The sequence below is a fragment of the Schistocerca serialis genome, chromosome 12, assembly GCF_023864345.2.
Source record: "Schistocerca serialis cubense isolate TAMUIC-IGC-003099 chromosome 12, iqSchSeri2.2, whole genome shotgun sequence".
Taxonomy (NCBI): Eukaryota; Metazoa; Arthropoda; class Insecta; order Orthoptera; family Acrididae; genus Schistocerca; species Schistocerca serialis.
Genome location: NC_064649.1, coordinates 169,030,822 through 169,042,870, shown reverse-complemented (window position 1 = coordinate 169,042,870; position 12,049 = coordinate 169,030,822). Strand labels below are relative to the sequence as shown.

At 41.2% G+C, this 12,049-nt stretch overlaps 1 protein-coding gene across 1 annotated transcript in view; it reads left to right on the top strand.

Moving 5' to 3' along the window:
- Positions 1-12,049, top strand: part of LOC126427920 (uncharacterized) — a 176,264-nt gene that overhangs the window by 163,213 nt on the left and 1,002 nt on the right. Inside the window, exons 6-7 of the mRNA XM_050089815.1 lie at positions 7,065-7,181; positions 8,362-8,581. Coding sequence (XP_049945772.1) covers positions 7,065-7,077 — 13 coding nt within the window. The 3' untranslated portion in view covers positions 7,078-7,181; positions 8,362-8,581. The remainder of the gene's footprint in view (positions 1-7,064; positions 7,182-8,361; positions 8,582-12,049) is intronic.

Below are 12,049 nucleotides of genomic sequence, written 5' to 3'. Positions count from 1 at the left end.
AGACAGCTCTGACATCAACTATTATGGTGGTACCACTTGGGCATACAGTGCCTCGTAGTAAGATGGAGAAAGGCCATCATATTGAATGGAGATTATGTAGAAAAATAGGGTTCTACATCTACATTTATACTCTGCAAGCCACCCAGTGGTGTGGGGCGGAGGGCACTTTACGTGCCACTGTCATTACCTCCCTTTCCTGTTCAGTCATGTACGGTCCGCGGGAAGAACGACTGCCGGAAAGCCTCCGTGCGTGCTCGAATCTCTCTAGTTTTACATTCGTGATCTCCTTGGGAGGTATAAGTAGGGGGAAGCAATATCTTTGATACCTCATCCAGAAACGCACCATCTCAAAACCAGGACAGCAAGCTACACCCCGATGCAGAGCGCCTCTCTTGCAGAGTCTGCCACCTTAGTTTGCTAAACATCTCCTTAACGCTATCACGCTTACCAAATTTACCAAATAACCCTGTGACAAAACGCGCCACTCTTCTTTGGATCTTCTCTATCTCCTTTGTCAACCCAACCTGGTACAGATCCCCAATACTCAAGTATAGGTTGAACGAGTGTTTTGTAAGCCACCTCCTTTGTTGATGGACTACATTTTCTAAGGAATCTCAACCTGGCATGGTCACCCTGTATCAGATTATGGAGTACATCTGGTGACATACTCTTTTCAACTGTGTCACTGCGCAGACTCTCTCGGCACCCTTCAAAGCCTCTGTGCACTGTAGACTGTCCATCCCTTAGTGCACCGGTTCCAGGAAAGCTTCCACTTGCTCATTTTTTATGGAGCCACTGTGATGTTTATGTGGGTTCTAGGTCATATCAATCCAAGAGGTTGCTGACACTGCTGCCAAAGCTGCATTCCTCGTACTTCAGCCCAATAATTCTTGCATTCCCTCTGATGATCTCTTGTTGCTTTCTGTCAGGAGGTGGTGTCACTTTGGCATCGCCACTGGTCCTCCATTCATAAGAATAAGCTCTTGGTTATTAAGCCTCTCCCAGCGGCTTGGACAACCTCCTCTCAGTCCTCCTGCGGCGAGGAGGTCATTTTAACTAGGTCGCATATTGGGCACTGCCTTTTTAGCCATCACCATTTGTTAAGTGGTGCTCCCCCACTACTTTGTGCACATTGCACCCAACTTTTAACTGTCTGCCGTTTCCTGAGGGGATGCCCTTTTTTTTACCGTTTACGTTCCCGTTCGGGTTTGCCATCTGAGTTATTGGCCATTTTAGTGATCAATGCGTGGGCTGTCAACCGTGTTTTACTTTTTATCAGTTGTAGCAATATGGTGAAGGCCATTTAATTTTTAGTTCTGGGCCTCCATTTCCCTATTGCGTACTTCATAGACCTTTCTGCACGTCCCTGTTTGTAGCTGTCCTCTCTTCTGTCATTAAACGTTGACATGTAATCATTTTTAACTCCTCTCTTCGTCTTTGTGTTTCAGTTTTGGCATGGACACATATGACCCTAGTTGTTTTTGCATCCTAAAACAAAATGGGGGATAAATACAAAGCCCTTACATTCTTTTGTTGACTTATGTCTTTCCCTCCCCTTGAGACCTCAAAATTTGTCGGGGAAAAATTCTAAAACGTGTCTGTGGAATCAGAGAAATATCAGGGAATTTCACTTGGAGAAACTTGTGGCAACCCTGATTTTAGGTTTTTATATATGGAAATTATTTTTGCTTCTAGTATTGCAGTTCTGAATTGCTGAGTTCATCTTAAACTAACTCTTGTTATTAATCACAAATACCATTAGGGAATATAACTTCTGTAGGCATGTAAGTGTGAGAATCCATGGGTCCCTGAAGAAGCTTTTTCAAGATGTAGAATAAATATTTTTTTCTGCTTAGCTGAAGTACCTCAGAAGATTATGCCATATGAGTAAACTGAGTGAAAGTGTGTTAGCAATCCTTTGTCCAGTTTGATACAGTAAGAGATTTCTAAATGGGCGGAACTGAGGTTCTCGGTTAACTGACTCACATGCTGGTCTCACACGTGACTGGTATCTGCATACCCAGGAACTTAGAACACGGGAGCCTAATTGCCCATTTATCCCTACTTTTGATATTCGTATCTGTAAGTCACTTTTATTTCTTTAGAACTGCACAATACCAGTTTTTAGGCATTAAGCTGGTACCTGTGGATCAGTACAAGCCTGTTCTGTTATTCTCCTGGATGTTTCTGGTATGGATGAGTTTAGATCTTGCATCAATAAGTTTGTGACACTGCAAAACATTACAGTTTTCCCAAAGCCCTCCAGTGCCCCAAGTAAATAATTTTTGTGGACTTGGCAGCAAACACTGTGTGCCACACCATATTTTATGTTCTCCTTTTTTGAGTTTAATCTTATTCCTGTCTTATCATTTGTTAATGTGACCTTCCATTTTCTGTAGTTAAAGTACAACTCAATCCATGCAAGGGGAAGACTTTTAATGCCATACTATTTTAGCTTCCCCTCACAGAATTTTTTAATCTGAACAGTCAAAGGCTTTGGCAAGATGACAGAGGGGATAATTCCCACTATTTAGTTCTACTGGAATTGAATTTGTGAGATATTATGTTGGATTCTCAGTATAGAAGCCTTTACAGAAGTCAAACTGTGTTGTTAAAAAGTTATTCTCTGAATGGTGGTTCACCATTCTAAGTGGATTTAGGTTGAAATACTATGCAGAGATGAAGAGGCTTACAAAGGCTGGAATAGGCTGGTGAGATGCACCAAAGCAGTAGTTGGATGAAGACCACAACAGCAGACTTCAACTCAGTTTATTGATGGAAATCCAGCTCTTGCCGAAATTAGCTCTCTCTCATTAGCTCTCTCTCTCTCTCTGACACACAGACACACACACACACACACACACACACACACACACACACACACACACATACACACACACACACACCCACACACTCTCTCTTCCTTCTAGCTACCACTCCATCTCTCTTACCAGTGTGTTCGCAAGTTGATGGGACATATGATTCATGCCCGGATGATATGGGGGCTCGAGTCTCACAATTTTTGATGAATGCACAGTGTGGCTTTCAACACGGCATTCTGCAGTTGACCATCTCATTATTTTGCCCACCCATGTCATGAATGGTTTTCTGCAGAAATCCCAGACTGTCGCCGTGTTTTTCGATTTGGAGAAGGCCTATGACACCTGCTAAAGAGCTAGTACATCTACATCTACATCTACATCTATACTCCGCGAGCCACCTTACGGTGTGTGGCGGAGGGTACTTATTGTACCACTATCTGATCCCCCCTTCCCTGTTCCATTCACGAATTGTGCGTGGGAAGAACGACTGCTTGTAAGTCTCCGTATTTGCTCTAATTTCTCGGATCTTTTCGTTGTGATCATTACGCGAGATATATGTGGGCGGTAGTAATATGTTGCCCATCTCTTCCCGGAATGTGCTCTCTCGTAATTTCGATAATAAACCTCTCCGTATTGCGTAACGCCTTTCTTGAAGTGTCCGCCACTGGAGCTTGTTCAGCATCTCCGTAACGCTCTCGCGCTGACTAAATGTCCCCATGACGAATCGCGCTGCTTTTCGCTGGATCATGTCTATCTCTTCTATTAATCCAACCTGGTAAGGGTCCCATACTGATGAGCAATACTCAAGAATCGGACGAACAAGCGTTTTGTAAGCTACTTCTTTCGTCGATGAGTCACATTTTCTTAGAATTCTTCCTATGAATCTCAACCTGGCGCCTGCTTTTCCCACTATTTGTTTTATGTGATCATTCCACTTCAGATCGCTCCGGATAGTAACTCCTAAGTATTTTACGGTCGTTACCGCTTCCAATGATTTACCACCTATGGCATAATCGTACCCTCCATATTCTTCACATGTGGGGCTTCCGTGGCCACCTACCCTGTTTCCTTCAGACATTTTTAAAAGACTGAGTTTTCGAGGTGCATGAAGGGTCTGCCTTGTCGGACACCTTTATCCAGGAAAATGGTGTGTCTCAGGGTTCCATTCTGAGTGTCGTTCTCTTTGCTATCGCCATTAACCCTATAATGGCCTGTCTCCCACTGGGCATCTCCGGCTCCCTTTTTTTTGACGATTTTGCCTTCTATTGCAGTTCTCTATGAACCTGTCTCACTTAGTGGCATCTTCAGCAATGTCTTGATTGTCTTTACTCCTGGAGCATCGACAATGGCTTTCGCTTTTCCACTGACAAAACTGTCTGTATGAATCCCACGAATGCTGACTGCAAATTTGTACGTCCATCTGGTTATTTGACCTGTTGTACTGCCATTCACAAACAGCATTCCAGGAGGTGTTTTCCTACAGGATAATACTTGCTCACATACTGCTGTTGTAAGCCGACATGCTATAGTGTGTCAAAATATTGCCTTGGCTTGCTCGATAACCAGCTCTACCTCCAATTGAGCACATATTGGACATCAACTGATGACAGCTTCAACCCATCCACAAACATCATTAACTGTCCTTATATTGGCCAACTAAGTGCAACAGGCATGGAACTCCATCCCACAAACTGACACATGACACGTGTACAACAACGTACCAGCACTGACATTTACATTTGCAGTGGCTTATCTCACACTCCCATTGATCTCTGATCCTGCAACGTTAATCGCTTTACATACGTTGCCTCAACAAATATATTCCTGGTATTTCATTACTCTACATTAATTATTTTTTGGTGTTGCAAATTTTTCCGTCAGTGTACCTGGCCTTTCTTTAACCATCCCTGGTGCAATGCAGAATTCTCTTCCCAGTAGCGAGAAAATGCCGTTATTCCAATTTTGAAATCAGGTAAATTGCCTCTTCAAATGGACAGCTGTCGTCCAGATTGTTTGCCCAGTGTCCTGCAAGTTACTTGAACATGTGGTTAGTCGAAGGCTGTATTGTGTCCTTGAATCCCCGGATCTTTTGGCTTCGATCCAGGGCGCTTTTCGCCAAGGGTGCTCTACTGAAGATAATTTAGTCCACTTGAAGTGTGCTTTTGTTCAGCATCAGTTCCTTGTTGCAGTTTTCATTGATCTGCGTATATATCTTACGATACCACATGGTGCCATAACGTCCTTGCCACCTTAAAGGAGTGGGGCCTCCATGGCCCACTTCTGATTTTTATCCAGAACTTTCTTCCATGTCACACTTTTTGGGTACAGGTTGGTGCCTCCTGTAGCACCCCGCCCCCTCCCCCCCCCCCTCCCCCCCCCCCCCTGCAGGAGAAGGGGCTTGCACAAGGTTCTGTTTTGAGTGTCGCTCTCCTTTTTGTGGCTATCAATGATCTGGCGGCAGCTGCATGACATATGGTGTCCCCATCTTTTTTGTTCCTCCGCGACGGCTATTGCTGGAGGCAGAATACAGGGAGCAATACACCAAGCACAATCCTGGGCTTTCACTCATAGCATCCATTTTTTGGCTGCCATGACCTACGTTATGCACTTCTGTCATTGTGTTTTTTAGGACCGGTCTTTGATGCCTAGTTGACATGGCTTCCCCGTCTTTGTCAACTAAAGCAGACATGTAGGTCGCACCTGAATGCTCTTCTATGCCTCAGCGACACCGACCACGGTGTGGTCCACTCTACTTTGATATGGCTGTATGCAGCATTGGTGCAGTCACACCTAGATTACAGGAATCTCTCATATGACTTTTTATCAGCTTCGACATTACATCTGGATTCGATACACTATTGTGGGGTGAGACTGGTAACAGGTGCCTTTGGACTAGGCAGCAGTTCCACTATTGTGGGTTCTGCACCATCAAAAATTGATGGCAGCTGCTCGCCCATAGTACCCTAATTGTCATCTCCTCTTTCCAGATACGAGATCTACCTCCCATAACGGCAACACAGGTCTGGGGTTACTATAACCAAGTTTGAGTCTTGGTCCAGCACACACTTTTAATCTGCCAGGAAGTTTCATATCAGTGCACACTATGCTGCAGAGTGAAAATCTCATTCTAGAAAACTCTTTATCTGTAATTCTCTTTACATATTGGCTATTTTCTTCATATATGGGAGACATGAACTCATCTGAAAAGTGAAAGCAAGCCTGTAAAAGAAAGGGGGGAGGGGGGCAGTTCTCAATTCTTGAGCAGTGACCCTCTTGTTTTTTTTTTAACCTTTGCAATTTGGGTGAGTTTATGTTCAATCCTTGCACCCAATTTACTCTTTCATCTACCTACTTTTTTTCTCGTCAAGCAGAACGATATTTATGCCCGTTACTTAATACCTGTTTGTATCACTTACAATGCTGGTATTTACGAATTTTTTAGCATTTGACTCCGGAAAGACCATTTTTCTTTGTAGTGAGGTCTTGCCAACAGCAAATTTTCTGGATGGAAAGTCGCTCAATCTGCTCATATACTTTAAAATTTAAAAGTAAATCTAGCAATGCTAGAATGTATACAAAATACTGATATACCCATTTTCAAGTTGTTGTTTAAAGATTCGCAACTTTTAAAACTTACATAGATTATCTTTTTGATGACAGAACTTTACATAAGAAGTTATTAAGAACATTGCAAAGATCACATGATGAACAATTGAATGACTAAAGCAGTGTTATCAACCCTCATTAATTGACACATGTAATAAATTCATTGAGGCAGTGAAGTTCAGAGCTGTTGTAAAAATTTCTGAAATTAAAAGTATATATTACCTAATGAATGTATTATTTTGGGGTGAAAGAACACAATAATTATTATTTTTGGAATGTAATAATTCACTATGGCTTCATTTTAATTCTAATAAGTTTCACACTGTAATGAAACATTGTCTAAATGCCTCTCTCTCTCTCTCTCTCTCTCTCTCTCTCTCTCTCTCTCTCTCTCTCTCTCATTTGTTATAACTTACCGCCGTTATTTTGTATTTGTATTGCAGTCATTACATTAAAATTGGCTATATTGATTCTGCAATTTATACTATTATGTTATTGCTAAGAATTGATTTAAAGAATAAACGTATATATTTATTTGTAAGATATTGTAAATTTATACCACTGGAACTCTTTCAAAATATTTGATTGCGAAATACTGCCAATAAATACAATGACTTTCTTTCTTCTGTTTCATAGGATGCAGTTATAATTGTAATAGATGTTGGACACTTTGACTCCAAGTATGTTATACAGAAACACAGTGATTTTTTACAAAAGGCAAAACTATGTGTTCGAAGAATTGTGGAGAGGAGGGTACGTGATGTATTTTAAGTAGGTTATAAAGAGTAACTATAACAACAAAAACAATAAATTATTGATAAAATTATTTAATTGAATAGATAAAAAATCTACTCACCAAGCGGCAGCAGAACATACACATAAAAGACTGTTGTGATTGGCAAGCTTTCGGAGCCAGTGGCTCCTCCAGACAGAAGCGTTGAAGGGGAAGGAAAAAGGGTAAAGGAAAAGGCCTGGAGAGTTCCAGGAAAAGGTGTAGATTTTGGGAAAGTCACCCAGAACTGTGGATCAGGCGAAAAATAGAAACGACACATGTCATATACCAGCTATTATGTAAACACTGTTCAGCTTTCTACATCTGCATGACTAACACCAAATTATCAGTTAGGATAAATGGGCATAGGCATAGTGTATATACTGGAAACTCGCAATATCCTGTTGCAGAGCATGCTCTACAACATGGCATACGTGACCTCGGCACTTGTTTCACCACACATGCCACCTGGATTCTTCCGCCAGACACCATTTTCTCAGAACTCCGCAGGTGGGAACTAGCACTACAACGTGTCCTTGGTTCTCACCACCCACCTCGCCTTAATTTACGTTAATTTCTCCTGTCCCAGCTTTTCTTCACTGTAATTACTCTTTGCTTCACTCTGTTTTAGCTTTCTACATCTTTCATTGTCTTTCCTGTCTATTTTCACTGCCCCCTCCCACAGCTGTTGCATACAATACACTTAGCTTCTCACTCTTATTAACTCATGTACAGTTTTAGTAGTAATCTCTGTCTTGCATATTACCCTGTCTTCCACCTTTAAGCTCTCAGGTTTCCAAATCTTGCCCGATGCAGTCCCCAACAATTAGTCTTTCCTTCTCATCCTGTACGGTAAGTCACCCATGACCCACGGTTCTGGGTAACTTTCCCAAAATCTACCCATTTCATAGACCTCTCCAGTCCTTTTCCTTCACCCTTCTTGCTTCCCCTGCAACCCTTCAGCCTGAAGAAGGAGTCACTGGCTCCAAACGCTTGCCTATCACAACAGTCTTTTATGTGTGTGTTCTGCCACTGCTTGGTGATTAGATTTTTTATCTATCCAATTAAATAATTTTATAAAGAGTATCTGTGTGTGATGTTTTTATTGGTATACAACTTGTTATAAACAAAACTTATTTTTACCATTTAATATGTTTCCAGATATTTACCAGTGGTAAAGATGAAATTGGGTTGATTGTACTTGGTTCTGACAAGACACAGAATCCACTTGATTACCCAAATGTGAGTGTGGAATTTCCTCTTGCACTGCCTACATGGCAGATGATATCCTTTGTGGAGAAATCTTTACATGAAAGTGAAATAAAAACAGTTGGATAGATGGTGTTGTTGTTGGCATGCAAGTCTTGAAAGATGAGCTAGAGTAAGTATTTAAAGCTGTCTGTTTCATGACATTCCTGGAACATGTTACAGAATGTGTGTTACACAAATCACAGTGACATAGTTGTGACTTTATAAACTTGAATCAATATGTTTTTGTAATGAAAAAGAAACAGAAGGCACAATACCTGCAGAAATAGGAATTTTTTGTGTGATTTTACTGTATGAATGTTTTTTACAGTTTTTCAGCTCAATAATTAAGGAGGTATTGATACAAGGCTTTGCCAAAAATCCATCTGTCACCTTCAATTCCAGCCCTGTCACTGGCATTCCCTACCCCACAATATGACTGGGCCACCATGAAAGCAGCCACATCATTGTCAAATTCACTGAAACTACTGCATAGCAATTTACTTGAGTATGGCTGCTGTTGTGGTCTTCAGTTTGGTTTAAGCACTGCGTCAATACCTTCTCTTCATAGCACTCGGAGGTCGCGATCTGCGACTGTTTTTACAAATGTCAAGAGAACTTTTCCTCTAGTTGCTTGTTTTTCAGTGAAAGATGCAAATATTTTAGAATGTAGTGCCTTATGTATATCTGTTAGAATAGCCACAAGGTCTGAAAGTTATTTTCAAATGATTGAGCTCTTCTGCAGAGTATTGAAATTCACAGATTCTTCCAACCTGGTCCACCAATGTCTTACATACTCCTCTTCCTCCATGGATTGTTTCCAGCATTTGGAGATGAAACATTAGGCAGCAAAACGTGCCTTATAACCAAAATCTAATGAACATATAATTAAATTAACCAAAGATGTAATGTTGCACTCTCAGGTAAGACTGGTCTTGAATGCAAATCCAAAGTGAAAATTAAATTTACGCTGCAACATTCATCTCACTTTTTGTTATTGAAATTATTCACAGTGCCATAGGGAGAACTGAGTTTATGTGTTTTATAGAGTCAGATACACGCTGTGGCACAAGGTGCTGTCCATTATTCTCCTGACTATGATGTCCAGGAATGGTAGTCTTCCTTCTTCTTTGGTCTCCATAGTGAATTTGATTTTGTGGTGTGTGGAGTTCAGATGTACAAAGAAGTCAAGAAGTTTGTCTCTTCCATGAGGCCAGATGACAAGTGTGTTATCCACATAACAGAAGAAGAAGAAGAAGAAGAAGAAGAAGAAGATGGATTTCCATTTGGATGACATCAGGGCCTCTTCCTCGAAGTGCACCGTAAACATATTCACAATCTGTGGTCAGAGTGGGCTGCCTATTGCGACTCCATCTGTTTGCGGGAGGGAGGGGGGGGGGGGGGGTGCCACGAGTCAGTGAAGTGGGAAAGTTGACCAAGTAATATGCATGACGTGTCATACCTCGACCGATATTGAGAACAGAATAAAAAATTCAGAGGCATTACTTTTCAGCACTCCCATGCATATTCTGTATGCAAGAAAAGCTTATGGAGCAGATTTCTCATTCAGAGATTCTATTTCAGTGTTGGTTGTTTACACGAAGACCGTGTTAAGCATAATGGAAGAAGGAGAAATGTTTATCAGCATTCCAGATTTGGCAGTGGCAGGCTCATGGTCTGCTGAGACTCTGGTTTATTGTTTCACTATATTGCTGCTTGCATTGCTCAGAACCTCATTTTGTGCAAGCATAGAATTGGTAGGTTCAGGAGGGCCATGCTAAATGCCTTGCAGGGCCTCCGTAGTGCCACCCAACTAGCACCTGAGAGGGCAGACAAGTGTTCGCTCATGCGTACGTGATCCTGCAGTGAAGTTGTGTTCATTTAGTCAGGAAGTGGGCTTGTATACAGTGAGACAAGTATCCACACAGACAATGTGATGGCATCTGGAGCAGCACAGACTGTCAAGCCCTTAATGCAGCTCTAGAGAGAGGTGAACTGACAGCGGTGCAACTGACAACAATGCCAGACACAGGAATGGCACTGTGTCATCGTATCAGATGAGTCTCGGTTCTGCAACATCGTCACAATTGATGTACTTGTGTGTGGAGGCTCTGATGCCAACAGACCTGGCCAGATTGTACCTGTCATTCTCATGCGGGTCCAGCATGTGATGTGATGGTATGGGGTGCAACTGGATACATGTCACAACCTCTGGTTCACATAGCCAGTAATTTGGACAGCAGTCATTGCATTTGTGTTTTGTTAAGGCCTATCGCTGTGCCCTATTTTCGAGGGCTCTGTGATGTTATCTTTTAACAAGATAATGCAAGACTACACATCACCTGAGCTGTACTGAGCTACCTCGATACAGAGAGTATTCCACTGTTGCCGTATCCAGCATTTTCTTCAAATCTGTCACCTGTGGAGAACGTCTGTTCACAGGATGCCAAGAGATGGGTATGCCACCAGTCGCCAGTCACCAGTCACCAGCCACTACAGTTGATGAACTCTGACATATGACATACAGTTGAGTAGCATGAAATGATGTTCCCATGGCTGTAATCCAAGCTCGATTTGATATCCAGTGTGATGAGAGCTGTTGTTCCTATCAGTCGGCAGCAGCTCTGTGTACTTAAGTCTGCACCCAATACTCCCAAAATTTAATCATGTATGCACCCTTACAAGTAAATTTCTGCCGTTTCCTACCTTTTCTGCTGTTCCAGTTTCAATACTGAAATTCATATATTATTTTTATGCTATCCTAACCAGATTGGACTGTGGTGTCATACAGCATAAAATAACTTACAACGTGTTGAATCAGTGATGAGAAGTGTAGAACAGCCAGCAGGGGAAAGATGTTGGCAATGAGACAGCTTTTATGTAGAACAGCAGTACAGTGTTTCACAGTGCATAATGCTTCCACAGATTGAGAACAAAATGTGTGGTTTACTTTCATCCATTTTCACAAACATAGCCTTGAAAAATAATGTTGACATTACTGTGCATTTCACTCTGAGGCATATTGCACTCTGAGAATGTTCATCGAATTCAGTTACTTTGTATTATATTTCAGTAACAGTGACATAATAGCAAATTGGACTGTATGAGTTTTTATGGATTTTTTTCCAGAGACACACTACCATTTCTTCAGATTTATTTAATTTGGGTATAAATCCTTTCCAGCATATATGATGTACACAAAATGTTGAACATAAAATGTAGCTATCTGCTGATTTAACATCTTGCTGAGTATACCAGTACAATGTTTTGTTGTAACAAATAGTTCAATGTATTTTACACACTTATAGACTTATTTATACAGTTATAGTAATTTATACCATTACATTAATGTTGTACCTTAATGTTCTGGAAGACGATATTATAAGGAACCTCATACTTTTCCTGGTTGATAGAGTTGTCTATAATGAATTATTGCCTGAAAAAAATCTGCACAAATATTGAGTCAGATCATAACATTTCAAATTGGTCCAAAGATAGGCAACTGAGTTTAAGTTTTCAGAAATGTAAATTGGAGCACATCACAAAACAAATAAAAGACAGTATTGTATGACTACATTATCAAATAATCACAGTTTTAATT